At 36.0% G+C, this 24,302-nt stretch overlaps 1 protein-coding gene across 3 annotated transcripts in view; it reads left to right on the forward strand.

Moving 5' to 3' along the window:
* rbm17 (RNA binding motif protein 17) overlaps nucleotides 1-22,353 on the forward strand; it is a 24,829-nt gene extending 2,476 nt beyond the window's left edge. The window contains exons 1-14 of one of the 3 annotated variants that reach the window (XM_084111652.1): nucleotides 5,746-6,673; nucleotides 7,021-7,168; nucleotides 7,531-7,647; nucleotides 12,329-12,495; nucleotides 12,992-13,057; nucleotides 15,444-15,559; nucleotides 15,726-15,776; nucleotides 16,273-16,399; nucleotides 17,140-17,291; nucleotides 17,516-17,575; nucleotides 18,085-18,161; nucleotides 18,597-18,695; nucleotides 18,795-18,867; nucleotides 21,979-22,353. In XM_084111652.1, the coding sequence (XP_083967778.1) occupies nucleotides 7,046-7,168; nucleotides 7,531-7,647; nucleotides 12,329-12,495; nucleotides 12,992-13,057; nucleotides 15,444-15,559; nucleotides 15,726-15,776; nucleotides 16,273-16,399; nucleotides 17,140-17,291; nucleotides 17,516-17,575; nucleotides 18,085-18,161; nucleotides 18,597-18,695; nucleotides 18,795-18,867; nucleotides 21,979-22,082 (1,332 nt within the window). In that variant the 5' untranslated portion in view covers nucleotides 5,746-6,673; nucleotides 7,021-7,045 and the 3' untranslated portion in view covers nucleotides 22,083-22,353. Of the gene's footprint in view, nucleotides 1-5,745; nucleotides 6,674-7,020; nucleotides 7,169-7,530; nucleotides 7,648-12,328; nucleotides 12,496-12,991; nucleotides 13,058-15,443; nucleotides 15,560-15,725; nucleotides 15,777-16,272; nucleotides 16,400-17,139; nucleotides 17,292-17,515; nucleotides 17,576-18,084; nucleotides 18,162-18,596; nucleotides 18,696-18,794; nucleotides 18,868-21,978 lie in introns of those variants that run through there. The other 2 variants (XM_084111653.1, XM_084111654.1) reach the window with 2 other exon arrangements.
* The last annotated feature ends 1,949 nt before the right edge of the window (nucleotides 22,354-24,302 follow it).

Below are 24,302 nucleotides of genomic sequence, written 5' to 3' on the forward strand. Positions count from 1 at the left end.
CTTTAAAAAAAAAAAAACTGCAGCCGGTATCAGGACAGATCCCAAGAAGGTCAAGCCAGAGAAACCATAGATTAGACAAGCGACAGATTAGACAAGCACTAAAACACACTAGCAATGATAAAAGTGCAGACAGAAGATATAAAGGGGAATCAAGAGGGAAGTAGAGACAATGAGCGGACGCCAACCGGAAAGATTGAAAACAAAAACAAATCTGATAGATTAGATCGATTAGAGAGCAGACGGCTCCGTATTCTTTTTACATTTGTAAAACGTCGAAGTAAATGCTGTTCTTTAAACTTATCTGTTTATCAGTGAATCCTGGAAAAGGACATGCGTTTTCCTATCAACACAACCATTTTGAACAGTGAAAGCATTTGTTTCAGCATAGAAGGATTGTGTAACCCTGCAGATTGGTGTTCATAGTTTTGAATGCTTTGCACTGGTACTACCACATTTATGTGCTTAGGGCCAGGGGTTAAAGTGGGCCGGAACGGTCCGGAACTGCGTTCCGGCACCTCAGATAAATTAATAAATAAATAGATTCAAATCAAATCATTCTAAGCAAATTCAATGATTCTCATTATTCATCATATCAAAACTGAATATCACCGCCTGGCCCCGCATTCACAAACACGCTTCCCGACGTTATGTTCTCACGGTTTTCCTGTCTGGTTTTAGTGCATCCACACCGGTTCTCGCCTCCCCTCCCTTACTAATGCGTGAATGCACTCACGGGGGCTGAGCGCGGTAAAGTTAGTTTTAGGTTCGATATTCATTACATGTAGGCCTAATATTCAATATTCAAAGTTGTATCCTTTATTATGTAGGCTACATCTATTGCACATACATGTTAGGCTACACATTCACGGAATGAGTTACAATCGGTTACAATCAGTGGTTACAGACTTCTAGTTCCCAGCATGCTTTGCTTCTGACTGTTAAAGGAGAGTAAATGTTAAAATTAAGTGTCGATATTAAATATAGTGTTCAATATTTTATAGAGGGGAGATACATACTTCCGAGTCTACCATACATAAGTTTAATTCTTAATCACTGTTATAATAGAGGTGAAAACTGGCAGAACGGTAAGTTATTGAACTAATTATTCATTTTCATGTTGTCCCACGGGTAAAAATTTAAGTGCATTTTTCATATTTTGCTAATTATCTGGCAGATAATTTTACTTGTTTTATGTAAAATGCATCTTGAAATAAGACCAAAAAAAGCATTTTTTTGCAGCGTGAATGAATCTGCAGTGATACATGATGCCACTAGAGGCGCCAGAACGCTTGTTTGTACTGTATTTTTGTTATCTCTTTGAACGTTTGTGAGCTCCTCAAATACTTTATTTGATTTTGTTTACCCTATTGTACTCTTATTTAGATTTTTATATTATTACCTTCCTGACACTTTTTTATTTATTTTTGCAGATGTTTTTTCTTGTTCTGTTTTATTTCATATGCATTATTATTTAATATTTGCATATGAACGAAATTCCATGCATAATGTTCATGTTTATTTAAAAAGCAAGGCTCCGTACAATAAAAAAATAAATAAAAAAAGTAAAGTGAAAGAAATGAGATTAATGATATACGTGACGCGGGTGCTTTGACCCGTTAACGGCGTTCCGATCGGCTCTTTAATATGACTTTGCAACATGCACTCGTCTCAATGAACGAGTCTGCGTCTGCCGAATGTCTCGTCTGTGTCTGCCACATCACTCATTCGTGTGCCGAACGTCTCGTCTGCGTCTGCCATAGTCTGCTGCAAGGGCGGTTTCCAGCACATTCCACACACTCATTCTTTATTATTTTTTCCCACTGATCTTCAGTTGTATTTTATTAGCAATTAAGTGATTTTACCTTGCCTATGTATAGCTTTTATTCCAAATAGTAAATATGAATTTACACAAATGTTCATGTTAAAATATTTGTTTACCATTGTTTCTTGTCAACATATCCACAGATAGCCTACTTATCAAGAAATCATAAAAAGCATGTATATAGCCTACTATTCACCAAGTCTCTTGACCAACACAAAATAACGTAGTTGTAAACATTTGGGCTGATTTAACTCATTTATAGTTAGGTATAAACGCAAATAATAATAATAATAATTATCATTAATATCAGGCTAGTCTAGGCTACATATTTAGAAGACGCTTTTATCCTAAAAGGGAACAAAGCAATTCGTCAAATGTCAGTCATAATATAAGATTATCACATATAAACACAAGATTTTGACGCATTTCCAAGTGTTTGTGCGAAGTGTGGAGCGCGCTTGCTGCATGCCACGGAGGCGCGGGCGCGAACACTTTCCTATCAACAGTGGAAGCAACTTAAAATAGCCTGTAATAGCTGTAAACTCACAATAACAAGAAAACATTGTTGCTTTTGTAAAATAAAAGAAAACAATCAGCCGCATGATCTCCGTGAACTGGAGCGCGTCTCAAAAATGAACTGAAACAGTGTATAGGCCCTACTGCCTCACAGTCAGACTTGAGGAATATACATAGCTTGAAATGGCTACTTTTAAATGAACAAGTTCAAATCGAAAGTGTCTGATTATGTAATCCGTAAAGGTTAATTTCTCTCTAAGGCGCATCCGCAGCGGAGATGGAGATATGTTTGCAGACACGGATTTAAAAAACACTTTAAACAATTAAAATGCCTCTTTATTTTTTCAGACACATTTATTATAATTAGCCTACTTCTGCTGGTGCTTTGCAGCAAGATTTATGCGTGCGCTTGAGCTATAGCCTACCATGCATGCACCCAGTATTTAATTAATATAAACGTGCGATTAGTCGACTAATTGCTTAAATAAATTACTACTAGTTGACTACAAAAATCTTTAGTCTATGGCAACTCTAATCAATACATTTATTTGACATGTTTTACTTATTATTTATTGGATAGTAATTATCCAGTTATTTACATTACATTAGTTGAGTTAACATATATAGCCTAATTAGTAAATGAACGAAAAAAAAGATTAAATTAATATGCTAACCATGTATTTCTGCATTGCTTGTTCCTACACGAAAAGGACTGTTTTAAAGGTGACAATCCTTTATACGTGAAGATTATACTGTATCTTGAAGATTGTTGTATTGTATCTTCTGTTATAAAGATGAAGATTGACATTTCGTTAATTAAAAATAATAAGCATATAATATTGTAAAAAAAAAAAAAAAAAAGTTATGTTCTGTTATGCGTTTTGACTACTTTTTGTATTTTGTATACCCTAATTTTATCTCTGGGTAATGAAGATATATATATATATATAACTTTTTTAAAGGGCCTCATTTTTCCTGGACCCGCTACAATTGAGAATCACTTTAAGCATGCACGCTAAGACAATTTGAAGTATTCCACTTAATACACAATATACAATAATTAACAACGTACCGCTTGCTGTTCTAGTGAGGACGGGCCGAAAAAAAAAATTCCTCCAATTTATACCCACCCCACCACATACACCACAACTTTAATAGTTGGGAATGCATTGCTGTACTATTTACTACATCTCACAATCCATAGTATATTGTTTATACAATTGTTATTTCCCTGTCGACTGGTGATATAACGGATTGCACTTTATGGACTTTTTATTGCACTTATATTGTAAGAATCTTTGATGTTATTTCGTTGTTATTTATAACAATGACAAAAAATAAAGAAAAAATAAAGAACAAACAATATTTAGAAGACGCTTTTATCGAAAAAAGGAACAAAGCAATTCGTCATATGTCAGTCATAATACAGGTTAGACAATAATAATACAGGGTTTTATTTGATTATCACAAATAAACACAAGATTTTGACGCATATCCAATGGTTTGTGCGGAGTGGAGCGCGCACTGCGTGGCACGGAGGCGCGGGCGCGAACACTTGTATTTTCCTATCAGCAGTGGAAACAACTTAAAATGCTCATAATTTATGGTCATATAGAAAATAATAATACATAATTCGCAACTACTTTTATTTGAGTAAACTCACAATAACAAGAAAACGTTTTGATTTCGTAAAATAAAAGAAAACAATCAGGCGCGCTTTCATGATCTCCGTGAACTGGAGCGCGTCTCCAAAATGAACTGAAACAAAATAAAGCTTGAAATGTCCAATTTTAAACGAACAAATTCGAATCGATCCAAATTCGAATCTGATAATCCGCATGAACAGTGCATTTCTATCTAAAGGCGCATCAGCTTTACAGCGGAGATGGAGATGTTTGCAGCCGACACTGATTTAGAAAATACTAGTTTATTAATAAAAACAATTAAAATGCCTCGTTATTTTTTCAGACACATTTAGGCTATTATCATTAGCCTATAAACCACCTATAAATCAGCTCTCTGTATGGTTCCAGAGATGGCTCTTCTCATTCAGCACTGCGGGAAAATAATTTGGCCTTAGAAAACCAGTAAAATCTTTTAAAAAATCCATATTAATTTGTGAATATTTTAAATGTTTAATAAAGGGGCAAAACGTCATAAACAAAAAGTCAAATAATAGTTTACAAACTATTTAAAAAAAGAAAAGTTTACAGTCGGTTTTTTTTCACCACAGGTGACTTATATATAAAAAATAGTAGCCTATTTTTCAATTCTATTCTTCTATTTAAAAGATCTACAGAAACAGTGGTTGCGCGATCGAGTTGTATGTTTTCTAGTTTACCAAAGTGCTGTAGCCTAGGCCTTTTAAAACTATAAAAAAATTAAAACACAATAACAAACAACCCCAACAATAAGCTATAAAAATGCAATAGCCTATATCAATTTTGTTTCTTCATATTTCTATCTTTGTGGGGGCATTTGGCCCTCAAAATGTGGGTTAAACAACACACACACACACACACACATACTATCCTATATATAAATCACAGACGCAGACGTCACGTTATAAGACAGACGCAAGTGTCACGTTCATTGAGACCAGTGCATGTTGCACTTGCACAGTCATATTAAAGAACCGATCGTAACCGCTGGCACCGTGTTGAGTAGAGTGTTAAATACTTGTTAAATACGTGTTAGAGAAAAAAAATAATTAATAACTTCACTGCCACACGTGAATGACGCGTGACGTCTGACTCTACACTTCACTGCCACGCGTGATTTACGTGACGTCTGCGTGACGTCTGCGTCTTAAAATGAATGGAATAAATAGCAGGAAAAAAAAAAATAAGACGTTGAGTGAGACGTTCATTGAGACGTTTGCATGTTGCAAAGTTGCATTTAAGAGCCGATCGGAACGCCATACTGTGCTGCGTTCCAGTCCAAAATTAGGCTTGTTTGAGATGCGCCTAGCCTCGCCTGAAATGTGTGCGAGAGTAGGCGGCTGCAGTGAGGGGAGGAGTGAAAAAAGCGCAGGCAAGCCGGACAGATCTCTCTTCTCGCAGTGGATCTGACACCTGTGAGATCAAAGATGGATATCGCGGGATTCACGCTCGTGCACAGTGTTGCTAATAAACTGGATGTAATTCAAGTTCTGTTGCTTTTATATGAAAATAAATAAAATGAACAAGACACCCAAAGTAGCCTACTTGTTATTTAATTCCATTCCAAATACATGTTTATCAATATTTTTTTCTTTAATACAGACATAGGCCTATGTGTTTTTATTTTTTTTATTTTTTTATAAAAATTAAATTGCATAACCCAAAGAGATCGCACTGTCAGATAGTTTGGGAATATTCACACATAAAATATACACATAAAACATGATATTAGAGTTTTAAAATCAAACATTTTAAAAGAGAACAATACATCACAGTTGTTTAAACCAATGAGCATTAAGCTGTGTCGTCAGCAAGTCGTTTCCCATCATGCTTTTGATCAGCGCAGTCAGTGGAGAGCAACTGCGCTCGCCTGCAGAATCCGACACATCCGCCTTGCGATCGCGAGAGATTTTTGACATACGTCAGCATGACATCAGAGCAAGGCGGACCGCACTCGGACACATTTCTAACCGGCATGCATCTCGCGCTGATCACCGGTGATCGATTCTGCGCAGATTTTGCTCATCTCAAACAAGCCTATTGTCATGCCCTTCACTCGCTAACTTCCCTCGGTCTCGTTCACTCGGATGTACGTCATTGCGAGTGCCCACTACTGGCGGAAACTGCAATGGGCTGAATTGGAACGTCCTAAGCCCTTGATCACTTGGAATCAGCCATGGAGTTTATTTATTATTTACAATTTTTTTTCCCTTTAAGAATTTGTTTAATGCAGCATCCAAATGTTTATAGGTGTGTTTGGGTTGTTTTAAATAAAAAAAATGATAACTAATATATCATAAAGTTGTCTGTTGTGGTTGTGATTAGACGAGATATGTGGTGACGTCACAATCGTACTGCATTGTGGGACATATAGGTGCCTGAAGTGTACATTTGAAGTAGACTCGCTCCCTCGGTCAAAATCGAGGGAACGAGGGTCTGTCCATATAAACTTCCCTCGTCCACTTCACGAAGTGGAACGCACTTAAAAATGGCGGCAGGGATTCCCCCGAGGGGAAGTGCTTAGGGAAGTTCGCAAGTGCGTGTCTAAAAGTGGACTGGAACGCAGCACTGGTTTGGCCACAGCCTGTGATGTCATCCGTCCGCGACATCACTCTTGTAGCATGATATGCTAACCGACAGTGCAGAACGAGTAGAGCATTTATTTTCGTTAAAGGTTTGTATCTAGCTTCAGATATTTGAACAGTTAAAATGCATGAGTGGTTTAAGCTTAGACATTAATAATTTAGTATATTTATATAGTACAATAAGCGTTGCAAGCCGTTTGGAAGTGAATGCTAAATGCATAAATAATACTTGACTGTGTAAGAACCATGTTTTATTATTTTTGTAACGGAAGTTCTAACTGTAGGTTAATTTTGAATGTGGTTTTATGTTTAAAATACATATAGACGTCTAACTGACAACTTGTGCGATACTTTAGCTTCTGTTACATTGCACACTGATGTTTGGAACACGTTTATAACGTTATGTATAATCCTGTTTCATGTTTGTGTATTTCAGTGTTTTTATTTGGGAAGGAGGTAAAATGTCTCTATATGATGATTTGGGGGTCGCAACGAGCGACACTAAAACAGAAGGATGGTCTAAAAACTTTAAACTGCTTCAGTCTCAGCTGAAAGTGAAGAAAGCTGCATTGACACAAGCAAAGGTGGGTCAGTGTTTATGCCACATGCCTGACAATAATACAGTGTGTCTCCTTCTTATATTAATAACTGGAGAGTTTAGGTGTCAATGTTCCCTTTATCATGTAAAACCTGAAAATATTAGGGAATTTATTTTGTTTCTATTATTGGTTAGATTTAAAATATTTAATTAGCAAAAATGGATCATTGTGAGTAATATCTCTATCATATATTATGTTATTTACAATATAATAAAATATATCATGCATATATTTGTGTACATGATTATCCAGTAACCACAAATAACTTGAAAAGTTATGGAAATTAATTCTTGAGTCATGGAAAGTCGAAAAGTGTGACGGACAAATGAAACTGACTTCTTTTGCAGACTCAGAGGACGAGACAGTCAAATGTTCTAGCTCCGGTTATCGATCTAAAGAGAGGAAGTTCAGCAGATGACAGACAGATCTCTGATACACCTCCACACATCGCTGCAGGGATGAAGGTAAACAATGTGTATATTACCGTCTGATTATGCACGATTTAGGGAATTTTTTTAAAGCTCCAGTTTAGATGTGTTGGCTTTAGTGGCCAACAAAATTGTGTTTATGTATCAATGGCCCTGTTTACAACTGGTATTAAGATGCGTTTTGGTCGATTGGATGACAAGTAGACGAGGGAGACACTTACCCGTTTACACCTGGTGTTTTAATCTGTCTCTTTTGTCCACTTTCAACCACTTCTGTCCTGATGTCTTCAAGGGGAGTGTCTATGGGCGGGTAAATGTATGTTTTTTTTCAGATCTTTAGATCTAATGGACTATATAAGCTTTTTTTTTTTTTTTGCATACATATGTAACAATTTACATATGTATGCAAACGGAGATGATGGAGAAACGCCCAAAGAGCATCAGCTTTAGTTTCTGCTCTTAAAGCGGCAAGACCACGCCGAACACGGTGAGTGTTAGAAATCAGGAATGGTGTGAGAACATTGTGCTTGGTAAGTTTTTCATCTGCAAACTGTTGGAAATTTCAGAAGCGAAGACCAGGAGACTTGGTTGTATCTTCATAACAAAATAAACACACAATAAAAGTGAGAAAACGGCGAACATTTTAATAAAGCATTAGAAAAGCATCTGATCTTAGCAACGTGGATATGTTTATTTGCACAAACTCTACGGCACTCCATTAAAGTCACGTCATGTTTGTTTATATAGCACATATACTATATATTGCTACAAATCAAGCAGCTTTGTTGTATTAAACATTGACAACCAATGTCAGTGTATCATTTCATCAGAAGAACTTAATTCTCTACTATAAAGCAGCTCCTCCAGTGTTCATGTTTTCACTCGCAGATGTCTGACCTCGGCCGAATGAACAGGCCAATCAACCAGAAAATATTTCCATGTGAAAGAAGGCGGAGCCTCCACACACACACCTACCTATTATGTAATCTCCACGGACCAATGATTGTACAAAGCTGTTTAGCAGCCGGAACTAACTTTGGCAAGCTGTTTTTCATTTCGGCCTGGTTTTGTTCGAAATTACGTCACATCAGTTCGTTCTTCGATTTCACTTGAAGTATATCGGGGCCTTAAGGGAGCTGGACATTGTATTTTATAGGCCTTGAGTGGGCAGTCCTGTATTAGTTCTTTTCAAAACTACAACTGTTGACACGTACGACAAGTTATGGTAACATGTCGTACAAATTACATGAACAGAAAACCATGTAGCATAAGAGTGGAATTTCTGAAAGTCCATGGCGCCTGAATAAATGTGAAGTCCATTTCCTGTGGAGTCCATTTCCCACGCTTAGAATCAGATGAGACTTTTTCATGGATGTCTGAAGTGATGCTTTACACCAGGGTGCCGCTTATAAAGACATCATGGCATATACACATACCTGTAACCAGTGTTGGTCAAGTTACTTGGAAATAGTAATTAGTTACTGATTACTGATTACTTCTTCAAGAAAGTAATCCAGTTACTTTACTGATTACTTATTTTCAAAAGTAATTAGTTACTTTACTAGTTACTTTACTAAGTTACTTTTCAAAAACATGATGCATGACCTGAATACGCTATAAAGCAATAGACCTTTCAGCCTAATTCTATTCTTTCTGCATATTTACATTTAGTCATTTAGCAGACGCTTTTGTCCAAAGCGACTTACAAATTAGGACTAAATTAAGCAAGTCCTCGTGAAGAGGCAAAAAACAACGCAAGAAGTGCTCAAGATACGAAGTTCAGGCATTATTCAGAGTAGCATAAGCGAGGACATAAAGGAAAAGGTTTTTTTTTTTCTTAAATGAGGTTAAGTGCTCACGGAAGAGATGGGTTTTCAGTTGTCTTTTGAATGTTGTCAGGGATTCTGCATTCCGGATGAGGGTGGGGAGAGCATTCCACCAGCATGGAACTGTGAATGAGAATGTTCTGGAAAGTGATTTTGTGGCTCTCTGTGATGGAACCACGAGACGTCGCTCGTTGACCGATTGTAGGCTTCTGGTAGGGATGTAGACTTGTAGGAGTGAGTGAAAGTAGGAGGGAGCTGAGCCTGTGATAGATCTGTAAGCAAGCGTCAATGCCTTGAACTTGATGCGAGCAGCGAGAGGTAGCCAGTGCAAAGTAATGAATAGAGGAGTGACATGGGCCCTTTTGGGCTCGTTGAAGACAAGACGAGCTGCAGCATTCTGAATCGTTTTTAGAGGTTTAGTTGCACATGATGGAAGTCCAGCCAGAAGAGCATTGCAGTAGTCAAGCCTAGAGATGACCAGGGCCTGGACGAGAAGTTGTGTTGCATGCTCAGTTAGGAAAGGCCTGATCTTCCTGATGTTGTGCAGTGCAAACCTGCATGATCGAGCTGTCTTTGAAATGTGATCTGTGAAGGTCAGCTGGTCATCCAATATCACTCCAAGATTTCTGACCGACCTTGATGGGGTGATTGATGATGATTCTAGCTGGATAGTGAAGTCGTGCTGTAGAGATTGACACTGGTCTGTGTGTCCTAGTCCATCCCTATAGTTGATTTTCAAACTTTAAAGTGAGACATCCTCCAATGAAAGATGTCAGAAGACATCATGACCCATAGAGAGCGGATAAGAGACTGGAGTGTGCTGTAGTATAGTTTTAAGGCTGTGAGTGTACTTAACCAGTGTCCTATACATTCGGAGGAAGTGATAGTAAACTTCCCTTTGTTTATTTTACATGGAGTCTGTCAACTTTGCTGTAATTATTGGGTAAATTAAGCACTCATCGCCCCAAATGGTTAACACCTCAGCAAGCTGCCCCACGAGTTTAATGATTAGGGGACGGGCTGCTTCAGAGCAGCAAGCAGACTGAGTAGAAGCTGAGTAACATTGTTAATTTCTCTTAAGTTCTTTTTGTTTTTCCTACACTCTTTCATCCAATGTCCAGGTTTACCGCAGTAATGACAACTGCTCTCATTTAGGACATTTAAGTTTTTGTTGGTTCTCTGTGTTTACCTTATTCAATGATGCTGCTGCAATCTTTACTTTGTTTTGACATCATTGTCTCTTTTCAAAGTAGCTATCCTGTCCGAGTTGTTTCGCAGGGTTCTATTGGATGCATGTGAAGTCTAGGAAAGGTAGTGCTCTTCAGTATTCTGATAAAAGCCTGTGGTGGAAATTCACCTATAAGTCAGGCCACTCAATAGTAAAATCTCCATGCTCTTCAATCAAAATCTACCCCTTACATGTACGGCATAACCTCCGTTGGCCAGCCACCTGCTTGAAACCTTCGGTTCATCCTCTTACATTCTTAAACCGATACCACTCTTTTGAAACCATTACTTTTGTCCTCCTTCACTACTCCCTCTGTCAGAAACAACATATCTTAGACAATCTGTTTTCAAAACATGCAACGGTTACACACATGTCTATTATGTCAAAAACAAATGACATTCTCATGATTAGAAAGTCAAGTAAGGATTATGTAAGGAAATCTATGTAACGTAAGATTAACAAAATTGTTCATGTATAAGCAACAGCATTGATTGAAATCGCATAAGAAAAATATTTCTCTTGCAACCCATCAAACCACAGCCGTGTAACAGTTTGTCTTGTTTATTTCATTCCTGTGTGTTTTTCATGTGCTTCAGTCTCGATCTCCTGCTGCTTAGTCTCCTTGGTTACAGATTACGTGCAGCTGTCTGTCGTTCCCTGTGTATTTATACAACATTACTTTCAATTCATTGTCGTTTCTCATCAATGTAAGTGTGTTTTCCCCTGCGTTAATCCTGTTTCTGAGTATTTGATATCAAAACCTGTTTCCTTGAAGTATTCCTCGTCGTGAGAGTTTCTATTCACCTATTCTATTCAAATGGTACTCCTCCTAGAGATCTGTCCAGGAGATCTCCATCCGTCCATCCTAGCTAGCTAGCTAACTTTTAAAACGACTAAACTAAAAATTAAAACTATTACAAACTGAAAAACTTAGAGCTTTTAAAACTACTTCAAACTTTCTGGCTAGGATTTTTTTAAGCCTACTTTAAAGTTTGTCTTTTCAAACTTTACCATCTAGTTTTTATTTTAGTATGATTGTCATTACTAAATAAAAATATTTAAAAATAATAAGAAATAGGCCTATTACTCTTGTAATATTACTATAACAAAAATTTAAGAAATGTATTATAATAACAATAATACATGTATTTTACAGTTCCACTGTAAAATTACAATAATAATATTTATGGGTGTCTTAATTACTTAATTTTCAAATGTTAACCCATCAAGCTTAAATTTAGTCAGAAAACCCTTGGAACTTAGAAAGCCCTTTACACTTCTCTTTTGTTGACAGCAGCAGGTTTAAAAGCACTTCTCATTACACTTTTATGAAGATGGTTGATGCGTTCCCATAGCGACCCAAACTCAGAGCAGATGCAGAGATCACTGAAAACACCGGATAATGACCTACTTGCATGATCATAACCATTGCACAATTTCTGTTTTATCTTGATTAATCTTGCAGCCCTACAGGCACCTCTATCCTTTTAAAAAGGTGACATCACAGCATTTGATCTGTTAAAATCACAACCCTTACTCCCAGTAATATGTTACATTAAAACATTTATGAGGATTTCTCACTAAGTGGTTCATTATACTAAGATGCTCTTCTTAGAACATTAGGTTTCATTGACTATTCATTGTCTGTGTGTGTCCATTTTAGGACTCTGTGTCAGGTGGGTTTTCATCCGGAGATGTGCTGATTCCATTAGCTGATGAGTATGACCCCATGTTTCCCAACGACTATGAGAAAGTGGTGAAGAGACACAGAGAGGAACGACAAAGACAGAGAGAGCAGGAGCGACAGAAGGAGATTGAGGAGAGAGAGAAGTATGCATCCACTATTGAAGAAAAATGCGATAGCTCGTTAAAGGAGTAGTTCACTTTAAAATGAAAATTCTGTCATCATTTACTCACCCTCATGTTGTTTCAAACCTGTATGAATTTCTTTCTTCTGCTGAACAGAAAGGAAGATATTTAGAAGAATATCAGTAACCAGACAGTTTTTGGGTCCCATTGACTTCCATAGTAGGAAGAAAATATACTATGGAAGTCAATGGGACTGTCTGGTTACTGATATTCTTCTAAATATCTTTCTTTCTGTTCAGCAGAAGAAAGAAATTCATACAGGTTTGAAACAACATGAGGGTGAGTAAATGATGACAGAATTTTAAAGTGAACTACTCCTTTAAATAATGTGATATTCGATATGCGATATACCATAATGCTTTGAGTGTGTAAAATACATTTTTAATTTTATTCCATTACATTTAAAAACTGAAAATGATATAACCAATATACATGTTTTACATTCTATTTTTTTAAGAGAAGAAAGCATCTCTACAACTTCTGAAAGTCAACAACAGGGTTTTACTGTAGCGTTACATAAAAAGTAAGTGTCATTTTAACGTCAGTGCAAACGCAGGGTTTCAGGTAGGCCTACATTAGGTTTATTTAACGACAGAAATTGAATTATCAAATGTAAAAATAAAACACTGCTTCACTGTATGAATTAAATATAGACTGATTCTAATTAAAGTTGCAAAATGAATTCAGTCAAGAGCAGTGAGTGATTCTCTCTTTGTCTGTTGTTTGATTAACAATAAGCACACAGACAGAAGTAGGTGTGTTAGGTACGCTTTAAGAGCTGCACGGATCCAGTATATTGTTATATGCACGCTTTTTTTCTCAACTGTCTACTCCACTTACTAAATAACTGATTGTTTTTATGTTAATACTCACCAAGATGGCATTTTGACAATGTTGTGTGTATTATTTGGTTATATAAACTGTGGAATAGAACTGAAATCAGTATTATGCTGTCTGAGAGGCGGCTTTTTGTGCGCGTGTGTAGGCATGTCAGATGTATGTAACAGTCATGTGTCTAGTCTATTCTCTTATGTCTGCATCAACCTAAAACTTTGAGTTTTTGTAATCTTTTGAAGTATTAAAACCATTCAGTTATTGTTAGCCATTGCGATATGCATATATTGCGATATTCCGATAATTTAGATATCATGCAGAAGGGCTGCACAATTAATCAAATTTCTAATCGCAATTACGCTTATGGATGCCACGATTACGTAATCGTTCAAATCCGGAATTACAAAAAAAAGTCCACTTACATTATTCTGCGTGCTTAAGAGGTGTGTTTAGAGCATGTTTACGTTGTAAGAGGGAATCACAAGTACTTAAAGGTGCTCTAAGTGATGTTGGGTGATGTCACTTCTTGTTGACGTTCGAAGTATTGTCAAATAAAACGGAGGCTAGCTAGACCCTCCCTCCTCCTCATCCGTTCACTAACCCCCCAAACCCCACCCCCAAATCATTCTTGTCAGTTATTGGCTGGAACAGTTTGTTATGTTTCGTGGTGCGGGTGAGCCCAGTTTGTTTTTGTTGCTGTTTGTGGAGCCTGTGGTGTCTAGAGAGACCGCGTTTTTTTACAGTGTGTTCAGGGGACAGGCAGCTAGCGGATGGTGAGGAGATGTTTGCTGTATGTGACAAAAAATATTTTGGCCTAAAAAACGCGTGACATCACTTAGAGCACCTTTAAGAGAACCCAGCACAATAGGAACTATCAGTGACGTAAGTGTACGCTGGTTGGTCCAACACCCGCGAAACACCAGCACCCGCCATTTTAAAAAAGCCATGTACACAGCCCATTTACTTCATAAACTAACTCTACGAACATGTAAAACAGTGATAGTCCTTTACACTAAGGAGAAAATCCAACACAACTTTTGAGTCGACCAAGCAAAACATGATTATGTATTTCTGCTCAGCTAGCGACATTGGGCATTAACCACGCGGCAAACGCTAATACTTTTTCATATACTGTCTACTTTGTATAACAGTTCTATCTAATAATATATTAGACAGGACTGTTAAACAGATTGTAAACTAGTGAAGACGGAGAATGGGAGCACTGTGAGCTCAGGCTCTGGCATTCTCACCGCTGTCATAAGTCACAACAATAAGCGCGGCTTACGTCACTTCAGAGTTCCTACTGGCAGTGCGAATGCAACCAGCGAAACGGCCACAGGGGAACATTAGTTCTCCAGGAACCAGTTCCTATAACCACCCAGTGCGAAAGCCCCTATTATTAAACTATGCATATTTTTCCTTCTTTTTTTTTTTTAAGAAGAAGAAACCAAACCATTGTTTAGTTGTCATTTGAGGGTTAATGCAATACAGAAGCAATAAAAGTTTTTCAGGAAGAGTGTTTCCAGCTTGTTTTTTTATTTTTATATAAAAAAAATGGCACGCAGTTGCTTCAAACAATGGTATAACGCTATTTAAAACATCATTCAATGTAAATTGTGAAAAATTTTGACTGTTCCTTTAAATGCTCAAGCTTTTTAAAGCATGATGGGTTCTGATTGGCTGTCAATGATTTTGTAATTTATCAGCTGGAAAAATCGTTCTGAAAGGGATTCCAACTTTATTGTTCTTCTGATATTATCGTTGTTGTTATAGTTGTGGTGTGGACTTCCCTATTCTCATGGAATTAGAAGAATTATTAAAACACAAAATTCCAATCAGTTTTGCAAATTGAACCAGAGCTGTTGGTTCGGAACAGGTTTGTAAAAATCAGGGGGGTTTTTTAGCTGTTAAGATTACACAGAACTAAATGTATTTGATTTGAAATGTATTTTTTCTCCGTAAAATCTTATTTTTGCTGCCTGTCTGAACGCAGCCTTAAACATTTGCCTGATCTGCACAGATCAGTGTTGTTTTGTTGTCCATTGTGTTGTGACCATTTTGCCCCTGTCTGTTAGGAAACGTAAAGAGAGGCATGAAGGAGGGGGAGCTCCAAGCGGATTTTCACGTTTCCCGAATCCCGAAGGCGAATCAGATGAGGAGGAGGAATTTGAGAGAGAAAAGAGGAAGAGGAGTGAGTTCCCAATGAAACATTTCTTCATCTCAATTTCTTTTATATCGAATTGATTGTATATTGACAATTGTGATTAGATTATCCAAGATGTTAATACCATGTTTAAACAAGGGCCCTTGGTATAATCTTCTGTGTGGTTATAAGATGTCGTTCATATGGCATACAGGTATGGGTGGAGCTGCCATCGCCCCTCCAACATCACTAATGGATCGAGAATGTAAGTACTTCCCAATCCCATAGACCTTTTAAGAACCTTTATTTTCCTGTTTTGCCACATTTGAAATCAATATACACTGATGAGCCAAAGCATTATGTCCAAGATAGTTCACCCAAAAATGAAAATGCTGTCATCATTTACTCTTCCTTAAGTTGTTCCAAACCTGTATGATTTCCTTTCTTCTGCTGAACACAAAAGAAGATATTTTAAAGAAGGTTGGTAATTAAACAGTTGCTGGTCCCCATTGACTTCCATAGTATTTTTTTTTCCTACTATGGAAGTCAATGGGGTCCATCAGTCGTTTGGTTACCGACTTTCTTCAAAATATCAAAATATCTTCTTCTGTTTTGGCAGCGCTCGGAGAACTAACAGCATTTTAGGCATGTGGTCATAATGTTTTGGCTCATCAGTGTATGATTTTGTGTGTTTTGGCTTTGTCTCTGATAGGTTGCAGCGGGAAATGTAAGTAACAAAACTTTATTTGTTGTCATGACAGCATCATATTCATATGATGAAGATGGTCGCCAGAGGTCGAAAGCTGCTATCCCACCTCCTGTGTTTGATGACTTGGATAGACCACGATCTCCCCCTGGACCAACTAATTCATTCCTGGCCAACATGGGGTAAGAGTCCTTCCATGCACTCAGAAACAAAGAATCCCTCTGTAGACTCATGAAGTCAATATGATTTATAATGTTATTGTTGCACTGATTGGATGTATGCTTTGGTTCTTCTGATTTACACCAGAGAATTTTGATTTCCAGAAAATTTAGATCCACAAAAACTTTTTTATATATATATATTTAAGATTCAAGTAATTTTGATTTCACACAAAAAAAAAATCAACAGAAGAATCTAAATGTTACTAGAAATAAGGATATGTAAGAAAATGTTAATTTGAATTTAATCTAAATTATTTTAATTTTTAACAAGGACATTTTTATCATTCAATTTAAAATCAGAACATTTAACCAATAGTATTTAATTTAAATGATTTTTTAGATATAGTTTTTACAAGAAAATAGTAGATTTAACAAAATATTTGAAATTTAGCATTTAGATTTAACCTGAACATTTTTGATTTAACCAATAAATAAATAAAGATTTTAATATTTTAGCTTTAACCAAATATTTAAATTTTAAATTAATTTCCAAAGAATGTATTGTAAAGAATTTAGACTTAACCGAAGGGTTTAGATTTTACCAGAAACATTTTGATTTAACAAAATAATGAATAAATCTTGTAATATTTAATATAAATCAAGATTTAATCAATGAATTTAGATTTCCAGATAACTTATTTTAAAGAAAATAAATTTAAATCTATAATTTAAAGTCCAGTGTCTGTCTGTGTGTTTTTCAGTGGTACCGTGGCTCATAAAATCATGCAGAAGTATGGATTCCGCGAAGGACAGGGTCTGGGGAAACACGAGCAGGGGCTGAGCACGGCGCTGTCAGTGGAGAAAACCAGCAAGCGTGGGGGGAAGATTATTATTGGAGACTCAATGGAAAAGAGTGAGATCACATCCACACACACCCACACCCACACACACAAACGCAAACACAGCAACCATGTACAAGCTCTCACATCAAGGATTCTTGTTTTTTTTTTCTGTTCCTTTTTATTGTTTCGAGTGTCATGTTTGTTTTCAATTCCATGTGTTGTCATTTGCACAACCATGTACCCACTGTGTGAGTGTATCATTTGGTTCATTCACATTTGTTTGTGTTTGTTTCAGCATCAGCATCAGCATCAGCATCCAGTCAGAATTTGCCTGATCCACATGGTTCTAATTCAGGTTTGATTTTATTTTATTTCTTGTTTCCCATATCAATCATTGACTTGCCTCTTGACCACCCACAATTGGAAATGTAATTTGTCCCCCTCATTCCTGTTATGTAAACAGTGGCAACAGTAACTTCCCTAACATAAGCAAACGGGTGATGTAGTCAAAATTCAGATGTCATTTCATAGTGTATCAGTTCAGTATTTTTATGTATTTCTATCTTGTTTCCTAGGCTTGTTTCCCTTTTCACTACATGACCTCAATGGAAGCATCATATTTAATCATTCTCATTTATATGCACCAGTATAACAATACATAGTCATAAACAGCAATATTTAAATGCATATACAGTACCATTCAAAAGTTTGGGGTCAGTGAAAATTATTTTTTGAAATAAATTATTACTGTTTTCAGCAAGGAGGCATTAAAATCAGAGTGGACATTCATTAAAAGAAGCTGACTTTTCTTTTATATGAAGTTTTGAAATACATGTAAATTGAAATATGATGTCTGTTTTATAGCTGATCCGTCAAAGAAAAACGATACCAACCCTCTTACAGAGATTCTCAAATGTCCAACAAAGGTGGTGTTACTGCGGGTAAGCTGTGTCAATCAGTCTAAATTAAATTGAACTTCATAAATGTGTGTTTTGGAAAGCTCTTCAAGTGAAATACATTTTTCATATCTTTGGATGAATTTCCTTTTTTGTGATGATGCATGCCATTTAAAGTCAAGTCCCAGCAAAAAATGGCTCTAATAAATATATAAAATAAATAAAAATTGAAAAGCAATTGTTTTTTCCATTTATGTTGAAGCACTTCAATTATTTACTTCATTACCAGAATCCCAAATTAACTTCTCACTTCAATACAGTGGCAGTGCAATTTATTTTTTGTCATTTTCGGTGCAATATTTGCTGCCGGTCCTAGTTAATTTCTGCCCTCTTTTGACTTTATATTGAATGAGATGCTCAGGACAATTTAGTCAAAAGCATTTGTTGTTGAATCTGCACATAAAAACTGTGTGTGTGTAGAACATGGTTGGAAGGGGAGAGGTGGACGAAGACCTGGAAGGCGAGACTAAAGAAGAGTGTGAGAAATATGGCAAAGTCACCAAGTGTGTCATCTTTGAGGTGAGGGTCATGTTGAGCAAGTTTTCCTTCTTGTGTATGTAAGCTGCAGATGTCATCTCTCGCTGACATGAAACCTGTGTGTCTGGCTTTTGTTTTCAGATCTCAGGTGTGACTGACGATGAGGCCGTCCGCATTTTCTTGGAGTTCGAACGGGTCGAATCGGCTATTAAAGGTGAGCGATTAAAGGACAAACTTGAAGTGTGTGTGTAGATGGTCTTTATTTCAAGTGCCCCAGATATTGCTTAATAAAGCAGGTAAGTGTGTGAGGACTGTCCCTTAGGTGTTACGTCACCTGGCTGGTTACATGACTTCCTCAAGGGATTGCAGACCAAACCAGTTTTTACTCACTCACTTTCAAACACTGACCGAAGTATTAACAAGCTGGAAATTAACTCATCCTTCAAAACATTGTTATCCTCAAAAAGGACAGTTTTAAATGAATAACTTTATTTGTATATATTTATATTATATTAGTTTGTGATATGTGTGTGTGTGTGTGTGTGTGTGTATATATACATATGTATGCATGTATGTGTGTGTGTATGTATGTATGTATGTATGTATGTATATACAGACCCTTTCCAAAAAATTAGAATATCATGGAAAAGTTTATTTATTTCCATAATTCCATTCAAAACGTTAAACTTCCATAGATTATAGATTCAGGGCCCACAACTTAAACGATTTCAAGTATTTAGTTGTTTATTTGTACATAATTTGGGCTTCCAGCTCATAAAACCCACGAAAACAGGATTGCAAAAAATTAGAATATTACATGAAATCACACAGTAATTACACAGTGATACCATGGTCATTGAACCAGGTTTTGGTTCTTTTGGCAGTGTGGGCAGGTGCAAATCCTGCTGGAAAATGAAGTCAGCATCTCCAACAAATGCTATATAATGGATATGTGTAATAGATGGAACAATAGCGATCTCGGCGGATCGTCTCTGTGCAATGTTATCTGAGCACACAAAAACAACAGGGTTCTTCACTGTTGGTTAAGTTTCACCGTCAAGCTTTACTTGAACACAACTTTAAATAACTCCTATTCAATTACACTCGGACATACGCAGTGTTTACACGAGAATTAATTGAACAGACACAGATAAGCTTATAGTTTATCACAGGGATTGTAGTGGGACACGCACTGACAACCTGAGAAAAACTAAATAAGGAGAATATTCGTCCTCCTAGCAGTGGAACTTGCACTGCACTCAGATAAATAAGGACTAACGTTAGACGAGGAACACGCTCATCTGTCCTTTACATGGTTATTTCAATTACTGCAGTTTTGATTTCATTCAGCTCTCTGACTGATATAAACACATAACGTTATAGCTATTTGAAAGACTCTGGAACACGCAGACGTCTTAAGCTATAATTATTTCAGAAATTGGGGAACACGCCCAATTCTTACCTTATTGTTGTGTGAGATTTTACATCTTAACTTACTGCATTCAAGTTAAAATTAAAATAAAATAAATTAGGGAGGCAGATTAGACTAGAGTAACAGCTCTTGGTGAACAGGACATTCTTTTCCGTCGTAAAACCCAGTCTCAGTGTGTGTCCTGTAACAAGACACTGCATATATATATATATATATATATATATATATATATATATATATATATATATATATATATATATATGTATGTGTGTGTGTATATATACGTATGTATGTACATATACATACATATATATATATATATATATATATATATATATATATATATATATATATATATATATATATATATATATATATATATATATATATATATATATATGTGTGTGTGTACATACATACGTATATATGTACATACATACGTATATATACACACACACATATATATATATATATATACACAGCGCCGTGGATTTCCCCTTGTTTTTTTTAATAAGGGTATTTTTGATCATATACCAGATCATTATCAAGATGCCACTAACTTTCCTCTTTTAAAAAGGGCTTAATGCTCATCAGCATCACTCATGATATCACATGGGAAAAACCAAACATTTTTTAATAATAGATTTAGCAGCAAAGCATATGTTCTTATTCCTCTTCTGCTTTTTGTGGTTGGTTGTCTGGGTCAGCTCTTAGAACCGTATATTTGACACTATATAAATAAAAGTCTCAATATTCCAGGTGTAAATTTCTGCTCAAGAAATATTTCTTATCAATGTTGAAATCAGTTGAGCTGCTTAATATTTTTTTAGTTAAAATAGTTTTTTTCAAGTTCAAAAGAACAGCATTTATTTTAAACGATCTTTTGTAACATTATAAATGTATTTATGTCCTTTTTGATCAGTTTAATGCATCCTTGCTGAATAAAAGTATTAATTTCTTAAACTTTCTGACCCCAAGCTTTTGAATGGTTATATTCTTTTTGTTTTTTGCTACAAATCAAAATTTTGACAGATCATAACATGAGCAGTTGGCATTTTTATTTTCAAAAACATTTGCCTGTAACACGATGACAAATTTAACTGCAAAGACAAAGAACGGGAAATGAAATAACATCCTGGCAACGCTTTGTTATATTGAAACGAAGCTCAGTATCTTTACACAGACTCTAAGGCCATCGTCTCGTGATATGTTTTAGGACAGTGCCATCAGCTGGTCAGAAGTTATAAACAATATTAAATCTAACCATAGCCTTTGAATTTATTGTCCTAAAGTCACAGATGTTATAACCAAACAGTTCTATTTCAAATAACAATGTGCAATTTGTGCTCATGGCTTCATGATGGCAGCTTTATTAGAAATTGTTATATATATATATATATATATATATATATATATATATATATATATATATATATATATATATATATATATATATATATATATATATATATATATATATATATATATAACAATAGACCTGGGAGATCAGATGTGAGTGGGAGATCCAGACCTGCACAACCAGGAAAGAGTAAACACCAGGAAGAAGTCGTTTCTGTATATAGCATGAGTAATTTTATACACCCTTGTAAAACATTAGCTTATGTGCCCCTTCCCGCAATGCGTTTTGTAATGAGGATTTAATTTTGTAATGAGGATTTAATTATATATATATATAAAAAAAAAATTTTTTAAATGAAATCTTATAAATTAAATAATTTAGATTTAATAGTGTTTTAATATAATCGTTAATTTGTGTCATGATGCAGTTCAATAGTATATTTACAGTTCAACTACATGTAAAATTGTTTGGTCTTTTTGAATTTCGACATAACAGTATTGTTTGCTGCTGTTCTTGTTTTTTCCCCTCCTCAGCTGTGGTGGATCTGAATGGGCGGTACTTTGGAGGTCGGGTGGTGAAGGCCTGTTTTTATAACTTGGATAAGTTCCGTGTTTTAGACCTGGGAGATCAGATGTGAGTGGGAGATCCAGACCTGCACAACCAGGAAAGAGTAAACACCAGGAAGAAGTCGTTTCTGTATATAGCATGAGTAATTTTATACACCCTTGTAAAACATTAGCTTATGTGCCCCTTCCCGCAATGCGTTTTGTAATGAGGATTTAATTTGCTCTTTTTTTAAATTTCTTCTTGTCTCTCTGACGTCACAGTTAAAAATATCCTTTTGTCCTGTCCTTGTGAATAAGATGTGATGAAGAACCCAGAATTAAAAAAAGCTTTTGGGAGAATAACTTTGAGGGTTGGTTCTGTTTTAAACATAAAATGTGTCTCTTTAAATGTTCAACTTTTTCATATCTCTGCACTTCTAGACTTTCATTGTGGTGCTTTCAAAGCAATGGTGCGGGTTTTACACGAATACTCCAGTAGTTACTACATGATTTTACAGAAAAGAACAATTGTATACTGATGTTGAATGGGGTGATGATGATGATGATGATGATGATGAAGATGATGATGTTATAATGAATGAGTCCTGGTTCATGATTTATATAATCAGACATCATGTCCCTGTGCAATTCTAGAAAGTAGGAAACCTAAATTTTTCTGTTGTGACATAATGGCGACTCCCATGAGCCCTCACTCTATGATCCACACACTATTGATAGACTTCAAGTATTAAACTATTTCTTAATGTGTGTCTTGACCCTAACGGAAATAGGGTTTTGTGCGTTACTCAATAAAAGGTGACTTCAGTTCATGCCAAGTTTTTCAGAAGCGTCTCTGTAGGATGTTTCAAATGCCTATAAATGCATCACCTAAATAATATTTGTGTGTATTATCAAATAATTATGCCTGATAGTGTATTTTCATGCAGAGTGTGTGTGGATGTGTGTTAGACTGGGTCAGTGATGGTGTGATGTTCTGGTTTGGTGAGAAGGACGCACTTACGCAAGACGAAAGTGCTGGGGAATAAAGTAAAGAATAGACTGAACTCCATGAGGATTGACTCAAACAGAACAGATCCTCATCAAATGACTCTTATATGAGCAGCAGAGAGTCTGAAACATGTCAGAACAGGGTTGAGCTGTTCAGGTCACAAGTTCAGCACTGGGAATTGACGCTGTGTAAAAGTGGGTAAAAGTGTAGATGGGTTATGGCTTTGTTTGGTTTAGTACTTTAAGTTTACAATTGTTCATACTTATGGTTAGGGGTTTGAAAATCAAACCACAGATCCTACGCATATTTGTGCTGCGAACATGTATGATAGTTCAAATCGTGCTGCTTGTTGAAGTAAGGCATACTTTTCTAAAGAGTTGACCTGGTGCATAAAATTTGCAAAAATCCAGCCGGATCACACAATAACGTATCTATTTTACAAGTGTGTAATTTTGTACGAATTTAATGAAAATGTCAGATTTGTATGAAAAAAGGAAGCTCCAGCCCTAAACTTACCCCTCAGTGTGGCAAGAGCAGATGATTAAAAACAAAAAAAAACAAAAAAAAAGTATTAATTAATTCTGCATCAATTCAAAATGGTTACATATTGTCATTTAAGTGTGTTGGAAAAACCATAGACTTCCATTGTAGGAGGTATCTGAGTGGTTCTCACCCAGGGGCTCTGGGCCCACTAGAAGGCCTCAGTCATTTTAAGCCAAAATTAATGTTAACAAACAATTTCAAAAAACTTGTTATACATTTTTTGTTTGTCTTGATGTAAGTAATCAACTCAGTAATTTTCATGGTGATATCTCAAGGTTAAATTTTTTTCCCTATTCAGTTGAGAAAAAGAATGAATAGGGTATATTTGGGTCTTTTTCGAAACTTTCCCCTAATGGGATTCTTCGGGACTTTTTTTTCCTTACTCAGGACATATTGAGGATACAAAATCAGTTGAGTTTGCTTCTGTTGCAATTTGTTCAACCTTTTTTCATAAAATTACTGGACTATCAGTAAACTCCCTATCCTTAACCCTTATTCACTAAATCATGAACTACTGGAAAAGTCATGGGGCCTTTGAATGTTGTTGTAGACAATGAGGGACTGAAGACATGTAATATGTGGTTTCATAAGGACAAAGACTTCTGGCTTTATTACTGCCAGTGCCAACCAATGAGATGGTCGCCATACCCCCCTTCATTCATCCTAGCAGTGTGGGGAAATAATCGTAGAGGTGGATAAAGATATTTACAGTTGTGGTGGTTTAAACAGCTTAATGACATACTATTTTAGGTTTGCCCAC

Source organism: Abramis brama (assembly GCF_963993115.1).
Source record: "Abramis brama genome assembly, chromosome: 4".
Classification (NCBI taxonomy): domain Eukaryota; kingdom Metazoa; phylum Chordata; class Actinopteri; order Cypriniformes; family Leuciscidae; genus Abramis; species Abramis brama.